Genomic DNA, 27376 nt, shown 5'->3' with positions numbered 1-27376 from the left:
TTGAGAACTAAGTTATCCATTTCAGACCCGGCGTTTTTTGTACCATCTGTGTTGCACTGAAAGGGATGCTCGTGTTATTAATAGTAGGCTGGTACGGATAGCTTTACAGTCAATTACACCTCAGTGTGCACCCTGCCCGATAAGGTTAGTCTGAGTAAGTACATATCGTTCCATCGACAGTGGCGGTGCAAGCACGTGGCGAAGCAAGGCATTCTTTCTCAGCTCCCTTAATTGTACCTTAGGGAACCTGAGTTCATCATAAATCATAGAAAAATCGGTTGCACCATGTGGGCTTCGAAATTTCTCAAAGGCCGAAATGCAAGATCGATCACAAAGACTTCGGTTGCAGCTGCTGCCTCGGCGCCAACATCGCAAGCTGAATTCAGTGCCAACTCACAAGCGTTCTCGGTGGCTGTGACTGAGCTGCTCGAATGCTTGGACTTTGTACTTGACCAGCTGGATGATCAAGGTAAATAAATTCTGCTGGGATATCTGCCGCTTGCTGATTGACGTTCAAATCAGGAGAACATGGAGATTTGCTACAATTTCACCTGTCACGGCTTGCTAAAGAGATATCCAAGTATGAAAACTCAAAGGTTAATGAACAAGCTTCACAGCCATGGACTGGGTATGTCTATTTGGAAAAAGAGCTGCCTAACCTAGCCTGACTTTATCAGGGATCGTGATCTACTCGAACTACTGCTTGCAGCCTGCAGATGCGCATGCTCCGTCTACAAACCAGATGTCCATCCTGGACGTGACCTCGTACCAGTGATCTCTCGGGCCCCTTCGATCACTGGGACAGTCAAAGCAACTTCGATATGGAAATCGGAAGATACAAATACCCTTTTTGTTTCCATTAGAGGCACGTCTTGCAAGACGGACCATCTGGTAAACTTTAATAGGAACCAGAAGGATTCTGCTTCGGTTTTCGTAAGTTCCAGAAGCTTTTTATTTCGTTCAACTACTCACAGCTATCTTGAGGCTTTTCCGGGTGTTAAGGAACAGATATATGCCCACGGTGGCTTCTTGGCTTGTGCAGCGACTCTCCTTCCCTGGCTCACTGAGGAGATCATTCGCCAGGTCACAGCCGATAGGAGCTTAAAAGATGTAGTTCTCACAGGTCACTCGGCTGGCGGAGCGGTTGCAGCTATGGTCTTCCTTCACTTTGTTTGCCATTGCCCAAATGAACGTAAGTACAGGTCTTTGTACCTCGTGTCTCACGAGCTGACAGCCTTCATAAGTATCGAATGCAAAGTTCTCTCTCGTCACATTCGGAGCCCCGCCTGTTACTTCAACCAACATCACTGAGCTAGCACAAGGCCTTCCTCAATCCCGGCACATCTACGCTGTAGTCAACGAACACGACTTGGTTCCGAGGGTGGATCAAAGCTACATCACATCGATCATCAGTTTGTACCGATCAGCCTATGGGCTGCCGTTGTCTGAATTCAACAGCAGCACGTTTTCAAAAAGTATTCAAGCAGATAGAAACCAGGATTCTGTCTGGAAACTACCTCCGCCTGACTTTCATGTCGTTGGAAATGTCATTGTTCTGAGAGCGAAAATCAATTACAATGCTTTACAGTCGACGTCGAGCCAAACCAGTACAGACGGTACTACGAATGCACCACCACAAAAGCTAGATATTCTACGAGTGTCACCAATAGAGTTTTGCAAACTGCTGTTCTTTGAAATATCTGTACATAAGAGGAAGATATACCTGAATCGGTTGGAGAGATTGGTACAAGAGTCCGGGGGAACAGTATGAAAGTACTCGAGGTAAGGGAAAACGCGATTTACTGTGTTGGCTTTTACATGTAACTCAACTAACTGTTCCGTTATAGTCTCCTTCTCAGACATCGTATTTTCCGTGGCTTACTCAAAAGTTGTAAACTCTATGTTTCTTCATTATAAGCTACCAGTATATGGCAGTCCTATCTTATCTTGGTAGACCATTTCGATCCAATGTGTTGAAATAACCCTTTCGGCGAGTGAATTCTGGTTCCGCCACACTTCTTGTTCCCCCTGCACTATCTTCGAATAAAGCTTTTGCTTCTTTGCAAGTTTCAAAATGGGATTGGTAACCCCTAGAAGAGAATACATCGTCGCGAGCTTGACTGATCAGAGCGAGAGCCTCCTGGCGAATCTGGCACCCCTTACAACTGACACCATTTTCAACTTGACCAGTGGCTGGATCATACCATGGGTATGCAGTTGACATCATAAAACGTTGGTTTTTTTGTTCGCTCCGCGCCTCTAAAGCCTGAGCCACATCCGAAGTCAGGAGACCAAGCCCTGTTAGAGTCCGTCTAGCCTCCACTTCCGCTAGTAATAGACCTGGTCGGACCGCGGGTCTTTCTCTCATGGAGTACATTCCCGATACTGTTCTAAGAATGTATCCAAGGTTAGACTTCAAACGCTTGGCAGATAGCTTTGTGAGCTTCGACAGGGCGGGCATGCTGATAACGCGTAGCTCAGGGGCATTCTCAATACATGCGAAACAGCAGCGAGCGGCAGTCGGCAAATATAGAAAGCCACCGAATTTTTTGCAAAAGGAGCAGGTTTCATCTATCAAGGCGCGGTACATGTCCCCAAATGTAAAATGAGTCGCCAGTCGCGAACGCAGCATGCCGCGAAAGCCTTCTATACCGTGTCTGACAACGGCCTTGTATTCTCGAAGCCCACTTGCCAAGACCCGGGAACGTCTGTTGACCTGGCGAAATCGGAAATATGATAATAGATCAAGGTTGCGAAGCATGAGGTTCAACAACTCATTCGGGAGAAGATCAAGTGCCCCTAACCTCACGGTGGGTATCGTATTGAAGGGCTTCTCTATAGATTCCCGGACGACCTGGTTTTCGTGGGGTCGTGATCGAATGAGTACAAGGTCAAAGTCGCGCCTGTGATACGTGCAAACATCAAGAATAGTAGCTGCACCGGTGTTTGCCATTCTATATTGACTGAGTTGAGAATTAGTGGGGAAATCTTAGGCTGGCGTAGTGATGCGATGGGGACTGTGAAGTATGCCGGGCCGAGGAATCACCCGGCTCGTTTATCCAATAGACTTGTGCATCTCAGTAGCATCCTCAAGGAGGAAACAAAACTTAGGACCTGGATCCTAAATGGAGAAAAGCCTCAGGTAAATTAGCCTAAATGTAGAATATCTTTACTAAGCTTAGAATAACTTGAACTGAGTTTATTTTAAAGTCTCTTATTTTCTTCTTCCATGAAGAGCGTTGCAACGTAATTGCAGGACGATATCTGACCGAAAATGTTTAGTTGAAACCTCGGCCATATAGAACAAAGATCATCTTGATAGCTCAGAAAATTGCATCAATAATTATCCTATTTCCGCGCCTCCAATACTGTCATACAATTTGAGCTATGGTAAGTCACGTGAGCTCATGTCTTGCAGAGGAGGGGAGCTGAGGTACTCAGCATCTCCAGCTAGTGATGTTCCTGAAGTACTCAGGGGTTCGATCGTCCTCTGGCAAAGTCACGTTAAGGTTGTAGTTGTAGGAAGTCGTTAAACCACGGTCATCGCCCTTATCGTCGCAGCCGGTATAACTTTTTACAAGGTTAGATCGCTGTCTTTGAGGGGGGGGAAGTAAGAACTTACTGGTAGAACTGGCATGCGCCACCAGTGTTGGTGGAAATTGAAGTGACATTGTGGTTGAATGCATCCGAGATAGAGGTCGGATCATCGCCCTTCTTAGGGTCAAAGTCGAAGTAGGAGACTGTTCGACCAGTGTCAGTTCGAGTGTGGAGACAGGGATTAGAATGTTACATACCGCACTTTCCAGGCTCAGAGCCAAACGAAATGCACTCAGGCCTGAATCCAACAGTGGTACACTGAAGGACAAAGATGTAACCATCTTCGAGGGTGTATTCCCGGTCGGGATCTGGCTCATAAACCTTGGGTGCATCACGCTTGGTCTTCCCACCAGCATAAACGAGGGTTCTACTCTTTTCGAAGCCCTCCTTGGCAGCACTATTCATGACCTTGCCAACAAGTTGGATGTTGGCTGCCTGGACGCCAGCTGCAGCTGCGGCCAAGAGGGCAATGGCGGTAGAGGTGCACTTCATGGTGAATATTGGTTTGTATGTATCTCGAGGTCGTACTGAGATGTTATGAACAAGGCCAATTTCTTGGGGACTCATTACGCTTATTTATAGTCAAAAGGCTTTTAGGACTACGGTAGAGATTCCATGCCGACTCGGAAAGTATCGTTCCATTCTCGATGGCAAGGTAGCACTTCGCCAGCTTCTCAAAATCTCTCATAGCTTCACAGATCATTCACCCGTTAGAATTGACTTTACAGCCTCGTGCGCGTCTTTCGGATGCTTCGGGGGGGCATTGGCCGCTCAGGCACTATAGGCATGAATTGGTGATCCCTTGATGTCCTACCGCTTTGATGGTCGATGCTTTTTCCGACCGTTGGACTGAAGAAGCATGTGGACGGTGGCACAGATTGTCTGGGGCTTTCAGGGCTAATTATGGGTATAAAATGCTTTGATGTGTTCTGAAACAAAAAAGCGAGAATATTTTGGAAATGTTTGAAGGTTTATTCATTGATGAGGATCATCGCTCAGCCATTGCGGAGGTTGCATGAGAGTGCAACGTTGGTGCGGTCAAGAAAGTTTAATGACTTTATGCAACTAAATAGTCTTCCGGCAGTTACAACATCAGTTCAATGCCATCACAACTCGCACCTCGTTCTCCAAAGACAGCACCGCATTGGTCTTGTGCCTGACGCAAGATCTATTAGGCTTTTTCTTGGTTGCATTGATAGACAAGACACAGGTTTTTATGCAGCATTTAGCGTGGATCCTGGCCGATCGTTGAGGAACAGCTTCCTAATAGCATTTACATACTATCAAAAGAACCCGAGAGCCGAGTCGTTATCGTCCGCCCAGTCGTATGGGACCGATATCCCGGCGTTCGTCATCGACTCGCACCATGTATTGTAACCGTTGATTATTGAAGCTGCCTCGCTGTCTCCCACACTCGGAACAAACGGGGCATTGTCGTGGTAAGGGCGAGCACCCTCTTCTTCCAGGTGTGGCCAGCACAACTTGAGAGTGATATCGCGACACTTGGAGCTGTTTGGGTTGAGCTCTGCCATGGCACCCATGATGGACAGAGACGCCTGGATCTGGGCGCGCCAGTCGGGTGCTAATGCGTGATGGGGGTTCTGCCTTAGGCAGTGGACAGGAATTAATGTAGCATGAAACAGGAAATACCTGTCATTGTTAGTCGATGCTTGGCAGAGGTTTAGAGATGACTTACAGGATATAAAAGGCTGCGAGCCTTGAATGTGACCGAGATGTCCAGTATCCTTGAATATGCGTGATTGATTCTTTCGCAGCATCCAGACATCTGAAGACGGCGAGGTTTTCGCTGCTTGTCAAGTTTTGCTGCGCGTTCTGCGCGGATGATCGTGCCCAGCGAACCAAGAATGGTCGATACATGACGATTCTGAGATTTCGGTAACGCCACTCTGAAATACCCATGCCGAGCGCGAACTCGGAGTCTGGAGGAGGTACGGCAAGATAGTAATACGGCACTTGGGCCAGCCAAGAACCAATGCAGACATCGTCCAGAGTTATCAGCTCCGTGGCGGATGGGAAGGGGCTGGTGATGAGACGGTTATAGACGGTCATGGTGCTGAGATGGTAGGCCGATTGAACTCGGATATAGGTATACATCGTGATGCCTTCCACTTCCGGTGGGCAGTGGGTGGAGTCTTGAGTGAGATCCTAGAATAATTATTAATAAATGATGTGCTTGTTGATTTCAATCGGCTGACCTTTTCGTGGATATTCAGAGGGAATGCAGTCTCAACACCAGCCTGAGGCCAGTTCAAAGGTCTGCCATATGTGATAGTGGCGCCGACATCAAGCACGCATAGACACCACCATATTCTACGTCGAGTCTCTGTCTGTAAGGGAGAGAGACTATTCCCCTCCAAGTCCTTATGAAGTCCTAGACCAATGGCCAGTCGAATAGCTAAACCACCGTAGTTGAAGCCGGTATTAGGTTTGTTCCGCTTTTGCATGTAGTTTGATGACAAACTGAAGGCTTGCACGAGAGTTAGGTTTCCAACCTCAAGGTAGTTTGAAAACAGGCTCTTTTGTGCAGCCTGAAAGATAGGTAGATCTGTAGCATCAGCAACGTTACTGCTCGCAAATGATCCCAAGGCTGCGAGAATGTTTGCCAACGTGTTCCAGTGGCCTTTGTTGGCACAAGGAAGCGTGCCGGCATACTGCGCTCGAAAAGTGGGCTCATGCACGATAGGAAAGGTTGGGTGATAGAAGACGAAGAAGGCGTCGATAAGGTTTTCAACGGCCACTCTGGTCAACATAGCTTGAGAACGGAACCATTGCGAGTGATCAGAGTGTTGTTGAAATAGAGACTCAATCTCATGCAGTGCCACTTCGGCGTCAACTTCTTCTCCATCTGGACGGGCAGATAGGATCTGACGCAAGAGAGCGGATCCAGAAGCAGCACCGTAATATCCTCTCTTTTGATCCCCGATGGTGAGAGAGGCCATGCCGTCCATGATAGCTTGGGGATTTCCGTCAACATGGTTTGTTATAGACCAAGTCGCAGGATCATATGTTCCCCACGATGTCTCTTGCTCGTTCCACTCAAAGTTGTCAGCTGGAGCTAGAGTGGCCTCGAATGCAGTGTCTTGTGATGCAGTCCAGAGTCCAGGGGCTGCATCTAATTCACCGATGGGTGCTAGAAGCAGGGGATCCGTAGTGAATGTTCCCGCATTTCCTGTACCTGTCATATAAACACTAGAATCAGGTGTCTGATTCGGTAGCTGGAGGAGGTTGTCCACATTGCCCGGGGTCGGGGTTGTATTTGGCAAGCTGACTAACCCCGGCGTTGTCCCCAAGGTTAGTGCTGGTGTAGGCGCGGATTCAGGTGCAGTTGCTGGCGTCGCCGCTGGTACCTGTTGATTCTGAGTTACCAGTCCTTCTTTTGGACCTTCTAGCATTTCAGCAATCTGGCCATCAGTGTAATGACGCCTCAAGACTGTTTCAGCCTTCTCAAGACGCTCCTCTAGGAGGGTAAGTTGTCTACGTCACTGTTAGTCCGACAGGTTCCCCAGTGGCTCATAGACGCGGCCCCATGTATGTATGTACCTTCGGGTCAACCGGGTTCTACTGTGCTTGTCGTAGAGACAATGTCGTCTGTACTTTCGACAGATTGAGCAGACAGGCATAACACCATCGCACTTCACTTTGCGGCGTCGACATTCTCGACATGTTGTAGGCTCTTCTACAGGAGGGGCTTGTTGAGGAGGAGAGGGCTTGACTGGGTTTGGGTCCATGGTTCGTCCAGCCGTTGAGGATCGAAGGGCTAAAGTCAGTCTGAAAGCTTCAGAAGATGGGATGATGGTTAGAATTTGCGACGTACGGTGGCTAGTAAACCCGTCGTCAGGAACCCTTGACATCCCCGCAATTTGGCCCCGCCTTTAGTCCACTTTCGGGCCGATGTTGACACCGGATCTAAAACAGGAAAGAGAATAAGCTGACGGGCACCTGACCTTGAAGCGACAGTGTTTGTTGTTGATGTCACTTCTAGCAAGATTTGCGGTATAAGTCACTGTTCTTTGAGCAAATCGTTGCCTGCATTTATAGTCATGAATGGAACATTTCCCCTGCTGTTTTTCACTGCTTGCCATTTGGACCCCCACCAAGCCATCTACGCTAAGGCACCCCTAACTCCCAAGCTAACCCCCACTACCGTGCGTCAACATTTGTGTAACATGCATCAGCAACCGCAAATGGCTGATCGGCTAGTAAAGTGTTAGACCTTAGAGGTACATGTCTTACAAAGAGCGAACTCAAGTGAATTATCAAGATTACTATTTAAGATATTTACATGCGGTTTTTGGCCAGACAGATACTTGATCAAACGTTGTTTTATTTAAAATTGCCTTTTTAACTGTTCAGGCTTAGGGTAGTCTAAAATACTAGTTGCATGCTTCATCCAAAACCTTAGACAAGGTAACGGAAGCCCTTCTGAACACGAAGAGCCTCATCAGCCTGAGCCTCCCGAACCTTCTCAGCCTCATACGCTTGTGTTTCCTCCCTCTCAAGCTCCTCAAGTCGCTTGTTCAACCTGGAAAGCATCATGCGAAGAACAAGAGCACCCACGATGGTGCAGCCAAACATAGCTGTAACGATGCCATAGCTCTTGCGGTAGCCATTCTCCTTGAGACCCCAGACATAACTTCCAGCGATGTTACCCAGTTGAGCAAACGCATTGATGAGGGCGATGGCCACGGCTCGCTTGGCAGGGGGACGAGGGAAGGTTGAGCTGATCCAAGAATAGAAGACGATGTATCTAAAATTTGTGGTTAGTCAAATATTCCGAGTTACTGATGCTATTAGAATAAAGACATACCCAGCGTAAGAAGATGCTTGGAGGAAAAGAGCAAGGTATCGAGCAGCAACATTAAGCGTTGACATGCTGATGATGAATCCGACTAAACCAATGCAGATAGGCCCAACAATGTGCCAGAACTTTCAAAATTGTTAGTATGAGGACCAAAAATAATGAGCCTTCGAGAACATACCTTCTCTTGTGTTCGATCAGAACTCCAGGCAACGATAAGAGAAACGATGCATGCAAAGAGCCAAGGTGGAGAGCTCATGAGAAGAGTTGGTACATAGGCAAAACCGAGGGTGCCGGTCAGAGATGGCTATAAAATGTCAGTATTTGGAAACGTTACAAGGGAGAGGAGGAAGTCTTACGAAGAAGGCATTGAAAGACAGACCGACAACGTAGACGGCAAATGTCAGCATCATGACATAGATCTTGCCATCCTTGAGGGCCATCATCAATCCAGCAACAGCTCCTTGACCCTCGGCATCCTCATCAGCCTCACCAACATCCTCGATCATTCGGAGTTGAGCTACTGCGAGCTCCTCTGCAGAGAAACCACGAGTGTTGCTGGGAAGATCGGGCAGGATGAAGACAGCCAGGATGGCGATAAACATGGTAATGGCACCCTCGACTAGATATTGTTAGCCACGGTATTTCTCGGGACAGAATACAGAAGGAAGACTTACTCCAGAAGAGCCATCGCCAGGAAGCGTGCCCGAGCACGCCATCCATCTCAGATAACACTCCAGCAGCAATCAGAGCTGAGAACGCATTGGAAATCAAGTTACCACAAAAGAGGACAGCATTTCTCTTTGTGAGTTCCCGGCGGGTATACCACTTGGAAAGGATAAGCAACGCTCCGGGCAAGAAGGCAGCTTCAGTGAAACCGAGGAAGAAACGGATAACAACCATTCCGGTAAAGTTATGGACGTTTCCTGAGAGGGTTGAAATCAAGCCCCAGAGAAGCATGATGGCACCGAGGTATAGTGAAGGGCGTTGGATCTTGTTGATGAACATATTGGAAGGAACTTGCATAAGGATGTATCCAACATAGAGAATACTGAGACATGTGGCATACTCATTATCATCCAGTTTAAGGTCATCCTGCAAGCCCTTGAGGCGAGCAGCAGCAATATTGTTTCGATCGAGATAGTTCATGATGTAAATCAGAACGAAGAGAGCGCAACGAGCATCGAGCTTGAGTTTGAGACGCTTCTCAACTCGAGCACGAGTTTCGGGATCCATTGTTCGGGCAAGGGCGAGACGATCGCTGTGAGGAACAAAACTCTCGAGGTTCTCCTTTGTCTCGAAGGAGGGCTTCTCAGCTCGAGCTGCACTGTTGGCAGTCGAGTTGGTGATCTCGTTGGTCATGATGGCGAGAAAACCACACAAGGTCCTGATAAGATAAGAAGAGAAGACAAGATAAAGTTGGATGGAACTCCAGATGAGTGATGATCCTCTGGGGTTTGGATTTAAACTATCTGGGGTATGGGGAACGGATGAAAAGTATTTATGTCAATTCACAAGGTACCATGCCCTCATCGGCCAACTCCATCCCATCCATCTTGGAGTTTCAGCTTCACGCGAGCAATTCTCTAGTTTCGACCCCATGTTTGGAGAAAGTCGGAGACCACTTACCAATTCCAGCTTAGTCGCGAAAAAAGTCAGCTATGGAGAAAGGCTGACTGTCAGCTACCAATCGGAACATTGACCTTTTTGCTAGGATGGGGCTTTTAGTGCCGGTAGTTTGGCTTGTGCGCGGTCGACAGTCAGCCTGGCAGTGGGACACGATACGTAACTAGATTCTTGGTTGGGGACAAAAGTTTAATGAGGCTCTTTCTCCACGCTACAGGTCTGTTGCTCTTGATCCCCGTGGGGGTTCTCCGTCTTCGAACGGCTTGAAAATGGAGGCTCCGCATGGTCGAGTCATGATCTATCGCGCGCTATTCTAGTTGACTGTCGACCTCTTCACGGGACATCGTCACGATCTTTCTTTATTATGGTTCATAGTCTGAAGTTTCCCTGATTTTGAGGACCATATGCGCCTTTTAGATAGTTGACTGTCGACCTTATCATGTGAAACCTGAGGCTGTGCAACATGATGGCTCACATCAGCCTGATTGTTCCAATTGATCCTTAAGGAATTCTCGTGTATTTAAATCCTTGGTTGGACGTGTTATGAAATATAGATAGTTCTGGATTCTCAACGGACAAGCCTCCTGGGTTAATCACTGCCTCTGAATCAACTTCTTATTCTGATATCAACAACTCAAAATGGAGATTACCAAAGTAATTTACCCCAGACCAACAATACCCATCCCCAACGTCACTAATCCATGCATCCACTAGGTCGGTATTATTGGAGCTGGCACCATGGGGGGCGCCGTCTCCCTCCTTTTCGCAGAAAAGGGTCTCGACGTGTCTATTGTTGATACATCAAGAGCAAGTCTCGATAAGGTCGCGAAGAACGCGGAGGCCGCTGGCCTATCGAAACGGATCCACATCTGCGAAGACTACGATACCCTCTGTCAAGGACTTGGTTCTCCCAAAGTTTTTATATTCAGCTTACCGAATGGTCGTCCTGGTGATAGTGTCGTCGCCCAACTCAAATCACGTGTCTCAAAGGGCGATATCCTCATTGACGCTTCGAACGAAAACTACGAACGCACACAAGCGAGACAAGAGATTCTCCGTCCTCTTGGTGTTGCATACATCGGACTTGGGATCTCAGGTGGTAGCTTTGGAGCTAGATATGGTCCATCACTTATGCCGGGTGGTGAGAAATGGGCTGTTGAGCAGGTCCTCCCTCTTCTTTCTAGGATCGCAGCCAAAGATGGCCAAGGTCGCCCTTGTGTGACAAATATTGGCACTGGTGGAAGTGGTCACTTTGTTAAGATGATCCATAATGGTATCGAGCATGGAGTCATGTCCAGTCTCTGTGAAGCATGGGAAATCATGGATAAGTGCTTGAAGATGACTGGCGACGAGATTGGCGACGTATTTGACTCCTGGTGTGACAAGGGAGAACTGGTAAGTCCAAAACCTGATTATATGTGAGCTTGCTAACCATTCATGATTCAGAAAGGTAACTTCCTCGTGTCGATCAGCGGTCCTATCTGCAGAACCCGAAGTTCCGTCGATGGCGGCTCTCTTTTGCATCAGATCCGAGATGCCGTTGTCCAAGATGCCAACGATTCCGAGGGCACCGGAGTTTGGGCCAACATCGAAGCTGTCGCCTCTCACGTCCCCGCGCCGAGTCTGACCGCCGCCCATTACCTACGACTTGCCTCAGCCGAAGTCGAGCAAAGAAGTGCTGTCAAAGCCTCCATCGGAACCGTCTCCCCAAAGCCCTTCACCATTGAACCTGAGAAGCGAGCCCATATTCTTGAACAATTACGACAAGCCGTCTATGTCACAAGTCTTGCATGCTTCATCCAAGGTTTCGATGTTATGGAACGCAAGAACCGACAAGAAGGCTGGGGCGTTGATATGACACGAGTCTTGAATATCTGGAGAGCTGGCTGCATCATCAAGTCTGATTACATCTTTGACATCCTTGACGTTGCATATGCTGAGGGCTCTGATGTGCATCCTCTGTGCAGACCTGGAGTGCCGACCGAGATCAAGAATTCTTGGCCCTCACTTAAAGCCATTGTGCTTGAAGGCCTCAAGGCTGATGCTCACTTACCTTGCTTGAGTGCCACTTTGGAATATCTCAAATATATCGGAGGTACTGACCTTCCTACTTGCTTCTCAGAAGCTCAGCTGGACAGTTTTGGTGCTCATGGATTTGATCTCAAGTCAGAGCCTATTAGACGTCTTTTGAAGGGTGAGTTACTGTCATTATAAGTCAGACTAGAAGCTAACACAGTCTTACTAGGAACCCATCACGAGACATGGTCCGGTGCTTAGATAAATGTGACACGAATGAAACTCGACAGCCTGCTTAGAGAGTTGCGCTAATCTTTTCGGGCTCTTTTTACATATTATTACCACGTCAGTTAGACCTTGTTTCAAAAGGCGTCGACATGACAAGCTACTGGCTGTAGTCAGGACACCAACGTAATGCTCGCATCTCGCTTCCTCGGCTATAGTCTCATCCTCATGAGATTCCGGGGGCACTAGAGACCTTGAGAGACAGAGAAGTATTAGGGTACCGAGGGTAAGCAAGAGAGCATCGTTTGACTTGGGAACACACTGAGTACGGGCTTTCAGTTCGACGAGATACTGTATACAGAAGGACTACCGTTGTAACTCTAAGGTCATGGAAAGGAGAAGCTGTGGCGATCGCTGGTCGTGCATAACGCGCCGGCGCGTAGCCCACAGCGACAAATAGACAAAAACTTATCATGAAAAAGTAAAGCACAACTATCTAGATCGTGTAGCTTAGACTTATACTCAACTAATTGAACGAATCGACAAGATGCCCTGTTTGATGAGCCGTGCCAAGTCCAAGTCAAGTTGCTCTTGTTGCTAAAATAGTTAGTTCTGGTTTAGAGGAACGGCGTCTGGTGATACTTACTTCCATCGTCAGTCTGCGAACATTCTCCATCGAATTCGTCTTGAATGTAGCTAGCTCTCTTGCCTTCCATTCTAGCTGAGCAGGAGTTGATGAGTCGTCAGAAAGCCCTAGCATCTGAACTGTTTGCATGCCCGGTAGTAAATACTTGACAGAGACCTTTGAGTACATCTCTGCTAAGCGACCGACGAAAGTGAAAGATATCTTCAGGTCTAGAGCGGTTTGAACCATGATCTGCATGTAAATAGTCAATAGTATTAGACGACAAAAGGTCGAGCACTCACCGTTTTTATATCCTCGTCCTCTTTATAGCCTTGGTCTGTGACAAGTCGTTCAAGTTCCATTGCTTCGAATTGATCCATAGATTCGACTCGCTTGAAAATAGCTTTGAAGAAGTCCAGTAGTGTCCCAACTTGAAATTGCAAATCAAGAATCTGACGGACAGCTTTGCTCACTATTTCCTTCATTTCTTTCTGTGCCAAGTATCAGCGTGCTCAGTCAGTCGCTATCGCCGAATAGGTAGTGACCCACCAAGGTGCAAGAGGCTGAGCCAAGTTTCTGAATCTGCTGATCCAATGTTTGCGCTTTGAGTGACTTTGTCTGGAATGCCTGAAATTGCGCATCAAGATCCATTTGTGTGCGTGCAGCGAAAATAGCCCTTCCCCAGATCGCCAAAGAGGCTCCGAGTATTACAGGACCGCCAATTGAGGCCCCCAAGGCTTGGAGTAACAATCCCGCCATAACTATATCATGTCAAAATAGTAGGGCAATGAAGAGATTGTACACTTACCAACCGGGGTGCCCACTGCAGAAGTAGCTTGACTTGCTTCAGAACGCTCGAGCAGGCGGTCTTGGATTTCTGCCAAGTTCAACCCATCATATCCCAACTCCTTTTTTAGCCGTTCAAGGTCCATTTCCGTGTTGATGAGGCTTGTTGCCGCTACTTCTACCTTCTTGTGGACTTGGTCTAGAGGTGGCGGTCAGATCTTGTAGTAGACTACGGGAATTTGTCCTTGTGACTGACCTTCCTTGATATTCAGCGCTTGAAGCAGGATCAACGTCTCCTCGTTCCATCGCTGGAATGACCCCTGAAGCGCTTCCGCATCTTGGGTACACTGAACGACAATCTTTTTCAGATTGGCCTTCTGCTTTTCCAATTCTCGTGCAACAACAGGCGTCTGGTCTTTACAAGCGAATTTGGTTATGCGGTCAATCTGGGCTGTCAGCTTCGTCTGTACTTCTTTGCTCAGTCTTAGCAACCACTTACTACACCTGAGCCGTCCTTAGCTAGTATCAGAGCTTGTGACGATATGTTTCTCATCCTTGAAGCAGCTTCGTCGAAGGCGCCTTTCCCAGTGATAGCACACTGTCGTAGGTTGGCTGGGAGCGAAGGGGCCCTGGACTTACGTCAGCCGCATACTTGAATCTCTTCAGTTGTTGATGCCTACTTCAGTCGACTGTCCGTTAGCTCAATAGAAGCTGCCCGTTGATGGGAGCTCAATACAAGGCACTCGCCAATGATGCCAATGGCCTTAGGTGCGCAGGCAACTGTCTCTACCCAGTCCATGGAATTAAGTTCAGTTGCGCTGAGCATTAGGCTAAGTCGATCAATCTCTCCGTCAAGATCTAGGCGATCTGCAGAATTTTCATCACCATTCTGGCCACTAGAAGATTGAGTTTCCGTCATCTCGAAGAGATCAGGTGAGGAATTTACGAGCATAATGGGTAGTATAACCACAAGAATGGAAGTAGAAAGGGAAAAGATGATAATTAAAATTATTGAGTAAAAATGGTTGTCTAGACATTAATATTCTGAAAGGCCGTATGCTCATTAATAAACAATAGCCTACCATGCTATTCAACGCCAGTCAGCCTACCTAGCCGCAAAGAGTAATTTGACTGATTTCTGGGTTGAAAAAGACGTAATTTATGAAATGATTCTGCCCGTAGATGAGTTGTCATTCAGCCCGAGGTTGAAAAGACTCGATTGTATTTCAGTCAGGCAATACCATTGGTGCATGGCTTACAGTCTCGTGGGTGGCGTTTGAGCTGAAATGCAGCCGCTTGAACAGTTGTCTAAAAAAAGGCGTAAGCAACGCTGTTCCCTTGGTCCAGGCCAATCGAATTTCCAAACAGACGAACTATCGAAAAATAGTCCTAAGCCTTCGTGCAATGTGAACTTTTTAACTCGATGGATTATGGCTTGACGAGACGTCTGCTGAGCAATCCTTGAGACATTTCACAGCCTGCCACTACTCTTCTCGTATCTGGAACTAAATGGACTTCAATCTCTGCGCCTTTAGGTTCGCAGACGGATTGACCAGATGAAGAGTAATCTGAAACAAGCATTAGAGCATATTGCTCAGGGTGTTGTCGAACAAAGTGATGCTTTAAGTACGCTATCTGACCAAGTAGCTGTGCTAGAGTCACAGCAACACGAAGTCAAAACAGAGACAGTCAGGATTCTTGCCTTGGTAGCAGAAGTCGTCCATGAGCAGGGGATATTCGCCAATGAATTCAACGATCTCTACCGTGTTTGGGCCCCAAAGTTGCATGCAAGCGAGCCCGTGCCTGCGGGTATTTCTCGAAGACTGCGAGAATGGCATTGTCTTTTCTCACGCAGAGTCCATTATCTTAGCCAAGCAGCAACGTCACTGGTCGAAAAGACAAACATCTACAAAGAGGCAGCGCGAAGATCAACAAGCCACATCCAAGTATTCCATCGCGATAGAATACTGCAACTGAATATGCAAATTGCCAAAATACAGACCGATTGCGCTTTGGAAGCAGGGCGCCTGGAAGCATGGCGACAGAAAATACTATCAGCGAGAGATGGGTTGCACAGAGAAGTTTCTGATTTCAACGGCGAAATCGATCAAATCCAGGCCAGAATTGACGACCAAAGCAAAGATAAAAAAGGCCTGGGATTTTCCATTGCCGGCACTGGGCTGGGAGTCATCGGAATGGGCTTGGGAACTTTGTGTCCCCCCCTTGGTGCAGCTGCTGGTGTCATCAGCATTACTTCTTCCATCACAGGACTTGTTCTCACAAAGTCAAAGAGGTAAGCCCAAACTTGATTCATGGAGGGAAGAACTGATATATTTTAAATTAGATCCAAATTCAAGGAGATTGAGAAAGAAGTCGACAACATCCACCACAGGTCGCAGCAGATCAACAATGAAATCGAGAAAATGAACCAAGAGGCAATGTTCTTCAGTGAGCAGTCCATCGAAGTAAACACAGTTTACGAAGGTGTCCAAAAACTACTTAAAGATTTTGATCCTATCAAAGTAATGGCCGAGGCTTTGGAGAGAGCCACCATTAAGCGTTGTTCTATCAGCTCTTCTTTGAGCTTGAGAGTATCTGGAATACTATCCAGCAGTACAGCTCTCGAAATGGTCATGAATTATGAAAACTTAATGGACTGTGCGGAAGCTATTCTTTCGGACTTTTCATACTCAACTCAAGAAGATCGTCAACCATTGATTGAGTGGGAAATATCTACGCCAGATCTTCCAGCTAACGGGACGGATAATCTAGCACTAAACCAGGTGCTCGCCGACCTCAAAACAGGTCTCGGTGAAATCAGACTACATGGAAACATAATGGAAAACTTTCGACGCCTTGAGGACAGGGACGATTACCACGAGATGATGAAACCAAGACTTTTGGACATGTGAGAGAGACTCTAGCCTGCACACTGTACTGGTCCAATGTCAATAAGCTAATCTTATAACCCAGAATTCCACCCTCAAGATGGCTCCTGCGAATTCTGGTCGTCTTAATGGCGTTTTTCGTATCATTGGCATTGTGCCGTGAATAATTGTAAGCAAAGTGTTCCCACTAGGAGCTTCAACTTGGGTTTGTAAAATACAGGCAAGAGGCTGAGCATGGAGTTAGGTGCCGTTATATAGGAGTGTGAGGAGGTACTGAATCAGGTTAACGCAGACTGGGCAGCCTATCCCTTAGAGCATATGATCAATAAGGCTATATGAAGGCCAATAACTAACTTGGCGAAAAATTCGGGATTACCATGGAAGAAAACAATTAACCATATTCACTGCCAGTTTAATAAGAGAACCTCTGACCCACCATCTCCTCACTCTTCCTCCAAAGTAACTCTGCTTCTATTGAGCTTGTCGCCCATGGTCTGACTGTATCAGTCATAGGGTCCGCTAAACGGCACTCAAGCAGATATGCACCATTATGTGCTAACGCGATCAGTATATGTGAATCTAATAATATTAGGGTTCTACTAACCCTTGAGATCAGGATCGAACGCAGCAAATGCGTGTGTTGCAGCGCCGACCTCGGAGGAAACTGGGACAGTAGACCAATCTACCCAACCCCAGGGGTCTCCCATTGCACGATCAGCTTCGACTGCATTCGTTAGCTTGACAGTCTCTAGGAGTCGTACTTTAAGCGGTTACCTAGACTATCCAACGTATCCAGATGCTTGGCCAGTGAGGTATCAAGGATAGCACCGGGATGAAGCGAGAACGCTTGGAGTCCACGACTGCCTAGCTTCTCAGCTAGAGAGATGGCAAACAGCATGTTTGCTGTCTTTGACTGTCCGTATGCACTCCACTTGTTGTATCTTTCACCATTCTGTTTGCCGGTCAGCAATAATTTCACAGTCAAGTATGGTGAGAGCTTACACTGAAATTGATATCACCCCATCGAATAGGCCCCAGGCGGTGACCATTGCTGGAAACACTGACCACTCGAGGCGCGTCCGAAGAAAGGATTTTATCCATGATTAAATTTGTAAAAATAAAGTGACCTAGATGGTTCGAAGCAAATTGACCTTCGAAACCATCCTCTGTGAGCCCAAAGTCCGTCGCCATGATCCCGGCATTATTGACCAAGACATCAATCTCGGGAACATCTGACCATCCACTGACCTCTTCTGCAGCTGCACGAACAGAGCGAAGAGAACCAAGATCAATGGCCAGAAGTTTTGTCTTGAGATTGGGATACTTGGCAGCAAGGTTGTCTGCGGTTTGTTGAAGCTTGTTAACACTCCGACCAGCTAGAATCGCCAGTCCTGGTTCTGCCACTGCAATAGCTTCTACAAAGAGTGCACCGAGACCACCTGGGCTTGCACCTGTTGTAAGGATAGTTTTGCCCTTGATAATAGGTGCATACTCTTGTGCGAGCTGGTGAACCGTTGTCTGGGGAGTGTGCTGTACCATGATGGCTAGGAGGTTTTGGATGGAAGTAAAATACAAGATCGAATGGTACAAGATAATGTGAATATGTGTTTCTGAGGAATACTTCATTCCTTTTATATTCTTCTCTGAACAGCAACTTATGTGGATCTCATATGATCTGCAGGCAATGTTTCCGGGATAGTGTATCTGGCTGGCGTCAGCCAGATCCTAGTGGAGTTCCCATCCAAGGCAAAGACTCGGACATGATTGGTTGTTCAACTTCTCCCCTGGACCAGCACGACAGCCCTTGATCAAGGTGGTATCAGAATCAGATGTCAGCACACATTCTTCGATGGACCATGCGAAGATGGTAAATCCGAGGCAAGGTTGTATGAGTAGGTCCCGGCACTTAAAGGTTGGAGACAATTGCCATTTTATTCTGCAAAAGCGAGAAAGAACTCTTTATTGCCCACCATGCTGGTACCGATATATTTTGTCTTGGTTCATTAACTTGTTCTGCTGTTAAGATATTATCTATCAGGATAAGTCAAAGACTTCTCCGCAATATATTTTAAACTGAAACTTTAACCACAACCTTCATCCTGAACTTCCACCATATTACTCTGCTTAGGTAATTGATAGTAAGTATAAATGATGGTATAAAATCCTTGCTCCTCGAATTCTATTTACCTGTCTTATTCTTTTTATTCTTCGCACTCAGTATTATTGTGCAGCCATTGACTCTTCACAATGGCTTCATCATCAACCATCTCGACTCCCCAGTCCTCAAATGACCTACCTAGACTCCCAGCCGAGATCTGGGCTCGCATTTTCGATGATCTTGAATTACCAGAGAATTTCCAGTCCTTGATCTCTGCTTCTCCCACCGCCCTTGATTATTTTCAAGAGGACAAGAGCCGTATCCTACGCCCGTTTGTGGATAGAATCAACGATCACATCGACACTGACATCATTCCTATTCTGCTATCCTCATTCAGAGTCACAAAACTGCTGTTCAAAACACCGGGCCTTGCCTTGCCACAAATCGGAGATGAACTTTCAGCGTTTCTGAATCCTCTTTTCAGACCTAACACTCCAAACCCCTTTCAGCAATGGGATTAGAACTTATCAGCTATTATCAAGCTCACCAAAATTTTCCCAAAGATCGCCAGTACGTTGTGGTACTACACAGGTATCAGAGAGAATTTGCGGCGTAGGATGTCGTCCTTGACGTTGGCTAGCCACGCCGAAGCACCAAGATCCGAAGTCAAGAAGTTCCTTGTCACCTTCATGTATCAAACTATCTTACTCGACTTATCTACTTACCGCGATGGCACTTTATTCAACCCTAGAACATCTATTCCAGACTCGGTGGCGTGGGAAGCAGCCAACCCGAATCTCGAAGACGCTACCCCAAACTTATGGCAACCATCTTCAGATCAGGCTGGGGCTTTGGTCATCAATGATCGTGGGCTGGTGCATGTCGCAGTAGAAATCGCGCAAGGCCTCCATAGACAAGGCGAGGACGCCGAAGGGGGATATACCCAACTGATGCCTGTAAGGTTTGTCGGCCATGGTGCAAGGGGACGATTTGGCGAATTGGACTCCAGTCACTTTGGATCCCTCCCCTCTCTACACTTCTTCAGCTAACTTAGAGGAAATACGGTTGAAACAACCCTGGAAGATCGTCGGTTTCTCCGTTGCCGACGCTCTTATCCTGTTTGTCGGCTCGGCTTAATGGAGGCGTTCGTTGACAGCACTCAGTCATGGGGGGTATGCGAGGAGATGTTAAGGATATTCAGAGGGGGAAGCTTCTGGCAAGTGAAAACAGCTCGTCAAAGCAATATGGTTGAAAGAGCTACATTTCTTCTTCGGACGTCATTGTTCGTGACATAAAGCCTGTCCTCTCCTCACTCGAACGAGGGTTCATTGATCTGCTGCAAGTTTCGTGAAATTGCCATTAACAATATATAATTGTGAATTCAATTGGTAAAGAGAATAGAATGTTGTAGTATTGTAATTAAACGTTATATGCGTAAAAATTGATAGGGCTAGGAAAGGGTATTCCGTAATGTAAAGCGACAAATTGGTATACATGTGTTCTACCCTTGACCATTATCCCTCGTATCGTAAAAGGAGTTCAAGCAAAAGAGAAGCAAATAATGATAACAATAAGAATCAATAGTATCCCATAAGTAGAATATACTGTCATAGAAAAGGTAGAAATGGGCTATAGTCGCGTTACAAGGTACACAATCCATTGACGCAAGCACAGATTCCCAGTGACGTACACAAGTCGAGGTTGGCCACACAGTCATCTTCGGTAGAACAAGAGACGTCATCGACGCAGACTTCTTGTTGGCAAGTTTTTCCAGTGCTGCACTGCGCGTTTGTCGTGCATGCGTCGGCGTCTGACGGTGGACTGCAAACTGCATTCACGCAAACGCAGAGGCCAAGGGTGCAAAGAGGTTGCAGAGACAAGAGGCAGTCAACATTATCGGAACAGGAGGTGGTACCTCCGTGGCCAGTACTTGGCGACGATGCCCCGCAAAAGCCATCCGTGGCGCATGTCTGACCTGCGACCGTACAGTCGCTGTCGTCAGAACATGGTGTTCCCGAGCTACTTGGGGCTGGTGTACTGTCCGATGTTACAGTGACAAAACCGCTGCTCGGGTTTGCCGTCTGTTGACAAATCAGATCTATACAAGCAAAGATCCCCAAAGCATTTGCGCCAATTGCTGCAACGCAGTCCTGGTTTGTCGCGCACTCGATATTGGTTGTGACTCCTGGAGAAGGCGGCTGAGTTGGCGAAGGCCCAGCGCCAGCAGTTGTGGTAGTTTCTTGACAGAGAGCGTTAACACAGACAAGTAATCCCAACGCCTGGGCGCCGAGAGCGACAATACAGTCTTGATCAGTATCACACTCAACGTCAGTTGTAGATCCCGAAGCAGAGGCCCTGGTGTTGGCCGTTGTGGCAGCAACGCTGGCTGTTGCTGTCTGTTGGCAAAGAAGATTGACACATGCGAATATACCAAGAGCCCCAGCTCCAATAGCAGCGACACAGTCTTGGTCCGTCGAGCACTCGACGTCAGTTCCTTGTACAGACGCGGCAGGCTGGGTAGCAGCAGCACCAGCTCCAGAAGCTGTAGCCGTTTGCTCACATAAGAGATCTATGCATGCGAAGATCCCTAATGCGCTGGCTCCCAAAGCCACCACGCAGTCTTGATCTGTCGAACAATCGATAGGTGCATTTATGGTGGGAACTGTGATGGAGCCTGTTTGTGAAGCTGTAGCGCCTCCATTAGTAGGGTTGGTAGTTGGCTGAAGCTGGCAAATGAGGTCCACACAAACATAGATTCCCAAGACAGACAATCCGAGGGCAGCTGTACAATCTTCAGCATCTGCGCATGATACTGATGTTTGTGCTGCTGGTGCCCCAGCTGTCGGAGTTGGGTCATCATCGCCGCCTCCACCACTATTCGAGTCAGGGCCAAGCTGACACACAGCGTCCACACAGGCACACAAGTTGAGTCCACCGACGAGGCATAATTCTACGTCGGCCACGCAGTCGTCACTGGTAGAACATTCCGATCCTGTCTGTCTAGCCGACTCATCAGCTGTTGTGGTTACTGATGCGCCTCCGTCAGACCCTGGATTATTGCCAGAAGCCGTGCTTGACACTTGAGAGCCACTCGTTGTGATGTCTCTAACACATACTGCATTAATGCAAGTGCACAGATTGAGTACGCCGCTCAAACACAACGAGACATCGGCCAAGCAGTCATCATCGTCACTACAAGGTGTCACTCCACCACTCTCTGTCGGCGCTGAAGGATTGGCGACCTCGGTTCCAGATGCCGCGGTGGAACTAGCACCTCCTGTAGTGGAAGCACCATCTGGGTCGGTGGTTGGGACACATAATGCGTTCACGCAGGCGCAGATGTTGAGTCCCCCGGAAACACAGAGCTCAGTATCGACGGCACAGTCACCGTCGTCCGAGCAGGATGTGGGGGATCCATCAGTGGGTGACGGGCCTTGGCCTGTAGGTGTGATAGATGAAGACTGTTCACCCGTTGACTGGCCATTGGAAGAACCAGTCGTTCCAGCCTCTTGGCTTTGGTTCGTACCCTGTGAAGTCGTCGCTGAAGATTGACTGCCACTTACACTTGTCTGACCTCCGGCGTTAGGGCCGCCATCAGTGCTTGAAGGTTGCTCACTGCCTGTTCCAGATACAGCTGTGTTTGGGGAGTTTGACTGGCTGGCAGAAGTATTTGAAGTGCCTGAGCTTTGAGTTGCTGTGCCAGTGCCGCCTCCATTACCATCAGTAGCTGACGCGCCTCCGTTATCCGTCGAGAGGATACCTGGTCCTTCTGACCCTTGGGTGCCTATGTTGCCACCACCACTGCTATCTGTTGGCGATGGGTCTTCATCTCCGCCTCCCGTAGGATTTCCTTCAGGGCTTCCAATCTGCCTCGAAGTCAATGTTGTCAACCTTCCAGATGCCCCCATTGAGTCGGGGCCAGGGTTGACAATGGGCGCCCCATCGGATAGAACAGAAGTTGGTAATGTCTGGCCTGTTGATCCTGTAGCTGCTGACCCATCTGCTCCAGAAGGCGAAGAGTCACCGGATACAGACGCTCCCGATGTTGTTTCTGAGCCACCATTGGACATAGGGTCGCTCGAGTCAGGGTCGCCGTCGCCGCCTGTACTACCTCCCTCCGTGCCATCAGTTTGATTCGGAGAGGATGCTGATTGCGACCGACTGCTGGGCCCGTTACCGCCTCCAGATCCATCACCTCCAGAGCCATTCCCTTGGCTGCCAGTTTGGCTTGGACGGGTCCCACCTTGCGGACTAGAGGTCTGTCTGCCATTTGAGCCTGTATTACCACTATCGGAGGTATTATCGGCATCGGGATCACCACTACCAGGGATATTACCTTGTGGTCTGGCCGTAAGTGCTGGTTGACGCGTTGTTGGTGAACCGTTTCCACTGCCATCTGAACTATTGCCTGGTGATGAGCCGGAGCCGGGCTCAGATCCAGTGTCGTTGCCGTCTCCGTCTCCACCATTTGATCCAGACCCATTACTTCCCTGAGGTCCAGAACCTGAACCATTGCCTGATGGCGAATCAGACCCTGAATTTGATCCGTTTCCAGAGCCACTTCCGCTTCCTGGACTTATCCCAGATCCTGAGCTTCCGCTGTCAGAAGCACCGTCAGAAGAGCCACCGCTTGAGCCGGAGCCGGAGCCAGAATCCCCAGAACCACCGCCACTGGAGCCTTGTCCTTGTATACTTCCAGTCTGCGACTCATCATCAGAAGAGCCATCGCCAGAAGTGCCCCCATCAGAGGAGTCCCCGCTGCCCTGGCCTTCCTCACCTGTGTTGTCGCCGTTCCCGTTGCCACCGCTTGAAGAGGAAGATCCATCGTCGCCCCCGTTATCTGAACCGCCTCCCTGGGTTCCTCCGCCTCCGTTTGAACCTGGGCCTGTGCCATCGATGGGAACACAAGCTCCATCTTGGCATGTCTCACCAGTAGAGCAAGCAACTCCATTGCAGCTAGCTAGACCTGGACTTGGCGTACAGATGTTGCCAATACATACTTCATCGCTGCTGCAGGTTTCACCTCCGCAAGACGTTGGGTCACCAAGAGCCACGCAAGAATCTTGTATACAAGCATAGTTGATGGGGCAATTGACACCTGATGCGCCGCAGTTGACCGGGCCGTTGGCTGGTACACACTCATTGTTAATGCAAGCAAATCCTTGCTGGCAGGTTGATGTCGCTTGTCTCCGAAGCAGACGCAGGAGACGGCTGGAGGTTGTGCCGCAAGATGACGGGTCTTGCACTGAAGCGCATTGGTTGTTGATACAGACCGTGTTGCCAGTACAGGCTGGGTTACAAGTCGAAGCTGGTGACCCGGAGCCATTATCTCCTCCGTTCTGGCCTGGCAAGGCTCCGCCAGCGCCATTTTGATCAGACCCATCTTGGTCTGCTTGTCCATCTCCATTTCCTGAGCCAGAATTTGAGTCGGAAGGGGAAGCACTTCCGGAAGAGCCGTCTGTGTCGCCGTCACCTCCCGCTCGCCCAGCATCGCCTGAGGTTGCATCATTTCCCTGCGATGAGTCGCCATCGCCAGAGGCGTCTCCACCGTTGGAACCATCTGACGACTGTGAATCTCCATTGCCGGATGCATTGTCTTGGCCACTTCTATCAGAAGATCCTCCATTTCGGCCGGAGGCATCGTCTCCCGAGCCATTGCTATTCGAATCACTGCCACCAGAGCTGCCGCTTGCTCCAGAGGAACTACCTTCGGCATTCGACTGTGTGTCTCCATCCTCATCTGCACCGGGAATACGTGCTCCAGGACCTCCAGACCCAGCACCACAGGCGACCCTAGGATTGTTGGATTGGTGAACCAGGTTGCTGATACACTGGCCCGAGACGCACACCCGGTTGCTTCCGCAGGATTCTGAGCTGCTTCCGCACTGCGACAAGTCGGTTGAGATCTGGATAGGTGCACACTCGTTGTTTGAGCAATAAGATCCTGGTTGGCACCTTCCATTAGAGCCACAACTGGAAGAAGTGCCTGAGGTAATGTTGAGCGAAAGACATTGCCCAGAAACACATAGTTGCCCATCCTTACAGTCCTTTGGGTTGGCTCCCAGGCCGCAGTTGTAAGTGTCGGTTGAGATGAAGGCTTGACGGCAGTAACCGCCTTGGCATGATGTGCCAAGGGAGCATTCACTGCTGCTCTTGCAGGACTGGACGTTGGTACCGAGCTGAAAAGGCACACATGATCCGTCGAGGCACCAGTTGCCTGAGGCACAGGTCGTATTTGAAGAACCGCACGAATTGGGGTCTGAGCCAATGGCCAATCTTTGGCATCGATCGTTAACACAAAGGGAACCAGGTCCGCATTGTGTGTTGGTACTGCCGCAGCGGCGGGAGTTTGCCGTCACTTGGATTGGGGAACACTTCCCATCATCGCACCATTGGCCCGGTTGACATGGGCCAGAGCTATTGGAGCCTGATGAAGAGGTGCAGTTGTCGCTATTTGATCCATCAAGAGGATAGCATCCACCAGCGACGCAGAGCTCTCCAGCTTTGCATGAGTTGCCGCGCTTCCCGCATTGTGTAGGGTCGAGTCCGATCGTGACGCTTGTACAGCTTCCCCATGTACATACGCCAGGAAGAGGACAGCCTCCAGCATAGAGCATTCCGGTTTGCTGATTGGGCTCACTGTCGCAAGGGAGAGTGTGGGATGGGGTAGGCAAGAGAAGTAAGAGTGAAGCGATCACGACTCGCCAGTTCATGTTGGGAGCCATGATTGATGTTGGGTATTGTTGAACTTGGTATTGATCAACCTCGATTATCATAGAATGCCAGCGAGATGATCCTTCATCTATATAGCAACTCAACGAGAGCCAGGTGCAGTGACTGCTACAAGTGACGCCCAAGCATCTCCGTCAACGGCTGGCCTTTCGCCGTGTTGGCATGTCGTCATAACAAGGGTCCAAGGGCTCCTCCACCAGGGGTCCTCAGGCTGGCTGCAGTATGCAACGACATCATGAGTGGAAGTTTAATCTGCCTAGAGGCTCCCAACAGTTTCGAGCATACCCGCCACGGCCAGTGTCATCAGCAGATGAGACAAATCCAGGACTGGCTAACGTACCAGCCTTGAAGAGGGCTGCTCTAACGAACTCCATTGCACCACAATATTCGCCCACCAGCATTCTGGGTATAACCTCAAGTCCTGTCTCTATTAGCTTGCGGATCCGTCATGTTTCCGGTCATGGGGCAAACCTTGAAACCTACCGCCAACGTTCACAGCAGGCTCGACAGAGACTAGTGTCCGGTTGGCAACTTAAGCTCGCGATGAACGTTCCGGATGAGCTTTGACGACATGATGATCCGGGGTGAACAGCTGAAGATCTCTAGAGACTTGGCGTTTCTTGTCGATCGTTAGGGCGCGGGAATGTCTCGGTGCCGGGAACAAGATGAAGGTCTGCTAGTCAAGCCTCAATTCCCCAGACTTTTTTGGTTGCTCAGGACAGCTACCGCTTTCGGCCGCACAAAACGGGTAGGCTAACACTGACCAACGCGGCTGTGGAGTTATCATTGCGGGCCAGTTCAGCTCAAAAGAAGATCATGTAGTATAATGCTTAACGAGATGAATCAGGTTCTTTGTCGTGATGATTTGAAGTGATTAAGATTGTTGAAACTTCTTGAGAATTAGAAAGTGCCAACCCACTCACTAATGCGAGAGGCAACCGCGACTCCAGGTTTGATAATGGAAGGACCTTCATCCAGTGCTTAGCAATCTAGCAATTTCTTCATGTGTCATTCTGCAAGCACTTAATTGGTGATCTTCGTCGGATCTTGTGAGTGTTGATATTTAAAGCTATCTCCAGATGGCCACTCTTGGTCTAATCAAATCCAGTGAAGATCGACATCAGAAAACGAGATGTGATGCTCTTGTGCTACTCAGTATGGAACGACATCAACGGCTGGCTTTTACTGCCTACGGAGTGTGGGGTCCGCATTCTTGGTCTAGATCTAGTCTGTTGACAATAGATACAGGCTCATATTTACTCCTCGGAGCAGATATCTTCTATAGGCTAGTAGAAACGTAGCATACCTCAAAATCAGATCATATTTGTGGCAAAGAGTCCTCGGATACCTTCCATCTCTTTGATTTTGATTTTTTTTTGCTTGCTTCCTTGCAGACCCGACAATCAACAAGCATTCAAATTCAGGCAAACACTACTGTGAGCTAAAGTATCCTTTTGCGATCTCAAGCTTTCTTGTTGACTTTACCGATGTCACCCACTTGGATCTTGGCCAGCTCGCGTATCTGATGTCACTGTCTTTTGACATTTTTTCCGGTTCTTGTTTCCGGTGGCTTGCCTTGGCGCAGCCTCATGCCAGGGGTTTTTCGCATTCAATACCAGTGTAAAGTATCTCGTCTCCTTTCACGACACCCGACATTATTGGACAGAATTAAGCTGAACTCGGTCAAATTAAGCGACTGACAAGTGACCGTTTGTGGGAATAGGCTTGGTAGATCCGTGCCTTGCAGGATGTGACAAGACATTTTCAACGGCGATTGTCAGGCTTTACATGCCACTCCACACTGACATAAGAGTTCTTTGTTATGACGATCAGGCACAGCAATCAGTGGTTCTTTGAGATGTCAATCCAGATTCGTTTTTGACAGGTCGTTTTCTACAAGGCGCCAACGCCGTCCTAGGACTAGCTTGCAGAGCCTCAGCCATCACCATAACCACTTCCAACGT

General features: G+C 48.5%; 12 protein-coding genes across 12 annotated transcripts; 5 read left to right on the top strand and 7 right to left on the bottom strand.

The window, feature by feature from the left end:
• The first annotated feature begins 264 nt into the window (after positions 1 to 264).
• On the top strand, positions 265 to 2209 carry FVEG_15738 (hypothetical protein). Its single transcript, XM_018904934.1, has 6 exons — positions 265 to 469; positions 523 to 628; positions 678 to 933; positions 985 to 1192; positions 1245 to 1782; positions 1848 to 2209. Exons 1-5 carry the CDS (start codon positions 286 to 288, stop codon positions 1769 to 1771), a joined length of 1281 nt encoding a protein of 426 aa, XP_018751064.1. The 5' UTR covers positions 265 to 285; the 3' UTR covers positions 1772 to 1782; positions 1848 to 2209.
• Positions 2210 to 2415: 206 nt separating this feature from the next.
• On the bottom strand, positions 2416 to 2571 carry FVEG_05841 (hypothetical protein; the record flags this gene model as incomplete). The annotated part of the gene is made up of 1 exon (XM_018894078.1): positions 2416 to 2571. The coding sequence occupies one exon, from the start codon at positions 2569 to 2571 to the stop codon at positions 2416 to 2418; it is 156 nt and encodes a 51-aa protein (XP_018751063.1).
• An 866-nt stretch (positions 2572 to 3437) lies between these two features.
• FVEG_05840 (hypothetical protein) lies at positions 3438 to 4089 on the bottom strand (the record flags this gene model as incomplete). The annotated part of the gene is made up of 3 exons (XM_018894077.1): positions 3438 to 3570; positions 3623 to 3740; positions 3795 to 4089. The coding sequence occupies 3 exons, from the start codon at positions 4087 to 4089 to the stop codon at positions 3438 to 3440; spliced, it is 546 nt and encodes a 181-aa protein (XP_018751062.1).
• Positions 4090 to 4880: 791 nt separating this feature from the next.
• Positions 4881 to 7346, bottom strand: FVEG_05839 (hypothetical protein; the record flags this gene model as incomplete). The annotated part of the gene is made up of 4 exons (XM_018894076.1): positions 4881 to 5247; positions 5294 to 5763; positions 5814 to 7092; positions 7159 to 7346. 4 exons carry the CDS (start codon positions 7344 to 7346, stop codon positions 4881 to 4883), a joined length of 2304 nt encoding a protein of 767 aa, XP_018751061.1.
• A 577-nt stretch (positions 7347 to 7923) lies between these two features.
• FVEG_05838 (hypothetical protein) lies at positions 7924 to 9791 on the bottom strand. Its single transcript, XM_018894075.1, has 5 exons — positions 9094 to 9791; positions 8776 to 9038; positions 8598 to 8723; positions 8426 to 8544; positions 7924 to 8365 (listed from the first exon to the last, which is right to left on the bottom strand). Exons 1-5 carry the CDS (start codon positions 9776 to 9778, stop codon positions 8017 to 8019), a joined length of 1542 nt encoding a protein of 513 aa, XP_018751060.1. The 5' UTR covers positions 9779 to 9791; the 3' UTR covers positions 7924 to 8016.
• Positions 9792 to 10681: 890 nt separating this feature from the next.
• Positions 10682 to 12319, top strand: FVEG_05837 (hypothetical protein; the record flags this gene model as incomplete). Its single annotated transcript, XM_018894074.1, has 4 exons — positions 10682 to 10696; positions 10757 to 11437; positions 11489 to 12236; positions 12288 to 12319. The coding sequence occupies 4 exons, from the start codon at positions 10682 to 10684 to the stop codon at positions 12317 to 12319; spliced, it is 1476 nt and encodes a 491-aa protein (XP_018751059.1).
• Positions 12320 to 12805: 486 nt separating this feature from the next.
• On the bottom strand, positions 12806 to 14613 carry FVEG_05836 (hypothetical protein; the record flags this gene model as incomplete). Its single annotated transcript, XM_018894073.1, has 8 exons — positions 12806 to 12880; positions 12930 to 13160; positions 13211 to 13399; positions 13458 to 13669; positions 13717 to 13893; positions 13951 to 14140; positions 14194 to 14323; positions 14375 to 14613. The coding sequence occupies 8 exons, from the start codon at positions 14611 to 14613 to the stop codon at positions 12806 to 12808; spliced, it is 1443 nt and encodes a 480-aa protein (XP_018751058.1).
• Positions 14614 to 15250: 637 nt separating this feature from the next.
• On the top strand, positions 15251 to 16606 carry FVEG_05835 (hypothetical protein; the record flags this gene model as incomplete). The annotated part of the gene is made up of 2 exons (XM_018894072.1): positions 15251 to 15987; positions 16039 to 16606. 2 exons carry the CDS (start codon positions 15251 to 15253, stop codon positions 16604 to 16606), a joined length of 1305 nt encoding a protein of 434 aa, XP_018751057.1.
• Positions 16607 to 16863: 257 nt separating this feature from the next.
• FVEG_05834 (oxidoreductase) lies at positions 16864 to 18165 on the bottom strand. Its single transcript, XM_018894071.1, has 4 exons — positions 17585 to 18165; positions 17357 to 17534; positions 17187 to 17306; positions 16864 to 17137 (listed from the first exon to the last, which is right to left on the bottom strand). The coding sequence occupies exons 1-4, from the start codon at positions 18119 to 18121 to the stop codon at positions 16995 to 16997; spliced, it is 978 nt and encodes a 325-aa protein (XP_018751056.1). The 5' UTR covers positions 18122 to 18165; the 3' UTR covers positions 16864 to 16994.
• A 664-nt stretch (positions 18166 to 18829) lies between these two features.
• Positions 18830 to 19201, top strand: FVEG_15737 (hypothetical protein; the record flags this gene model as incomplete). The annotated part of the gene is made up of 1 exon (XM_018904933.1): positions 18830 to 19201. One exon carries the CDS (start codon positions 18830 to 18832, stop codon positions 19199 to 19201), a length of 372 nt encoding a protein of 123 aa, XP_018751055.1.
• A 96-nt stretch (positions 19202 to 19297) lies between these two features.
• Positions 19298 to 19729, top strand: FVEG_15736 (hypothetical protein; the record flags this gene model as incomplete). The annotated part of the gene is made up of 1 exon (XM_018904932.1): positions 19298 to 19729. One exon carries the CDS (start codon positions 19298 to 19300, stop codon positions 19727 to 19729), a length of 432 nt encoding a protein of 143 aa, XP_018751054.1.
• Positions 19730 to 20320: 591 nt separating this feature from the next.
• FVEG_05833 (hypothetical protein) lies at positions 20321 to 25405 on the bottom strand (the record flags this gene model as incomplete). Its single annotated transcript, XM_018894070.1, has 1 exon — positions 20321 to 25405. One exon carries the CDS (start codon positions 25403 to 25405, stop codon positions 20321 to 20323), a length of 5085 nt encoding a protein of 1694 aa, XP_018751053.1.
• Positions 25406 to 27376: the final 1971 nt, after the last annotated feature.

The sequence above is a fragment of the Fusarium verticillioides genome, chromosome 2 (assembly GCF_000149555.1).
Source record: "Fusarium verticillioides 7600 chromosome 2, whole genome shotgun sequence".
NCBI classification, from domain to species: Eukaryota; Fungi; Ascomycota; class Sordariomycetes; order Hypocreales; family Nectriaceae; genus Fusarium; species Fusarium verticillioides.
This window is presented reverse-complemented; position numbering and strand designations above follow the sequence as displayed.

Coding starts and splice junctions, on each gene's coding strand:
- FVEG_15738 (XM_018904934.1), top strand. CDS start 286: ATGTGGGCTTCGAAATTTCTCAAAGGCCGAAATGCAAGATCGATCACA. Junction 470..522: donor TGACCAGCTGGATGATCAAG/GTAAATAAATTC, acceptor CGTTCAAATCAG/GAGAACATGGAGATTTGCTA. Junction 1,193..1,244: donor TTGCCATTGCCCAAATGAAC/GTAAGTACAGGT, acceptor AGCCTTCATAAG/TATCGAATGCAAAGTTCTCT.
- FVEG_05834 (XM_018894071.1), bottom strand. CDS start 18,121: ATGGTACAGCACACTCCCCAGACAACGGTTCACCAGCTCGCACAAGAG. Junction 17,535..17,584: donor GGGGTGATATCAATTTCAGT/GTAAGCTCTCAC, acceptor ACCGGCAAACAG/AATGGTGAAAGATACAACAA. Junction 17,307..17,356: donor GGATACGTTGGATAGTCTAG/GTAACCGCTTAA, acceptor TAACGAATGCAG/TCGAAGCTGATCGTGCAATG.
- FVEG_05838 (XM_018894075.1), bottom strand. CDS start 9,778: ATGACCAACGAGATCACCAACTCGACTGCCAACAGTGCAGCTCGAGCT. Junction 8,545..8,597: donor CTGATCGAACACAAGAGAAG/GTATGTTCTCGA, acceptor CAATTTTGAAAG/TTCTGGCACATTGTTGGGCC. Junction 8,366..8,425: donor CAAGCATCTTCTTACGCTGG/GTATGTCTTTAT, acceptor CACAAATTTTAG/ATACATCGTCTTCTATTCTT.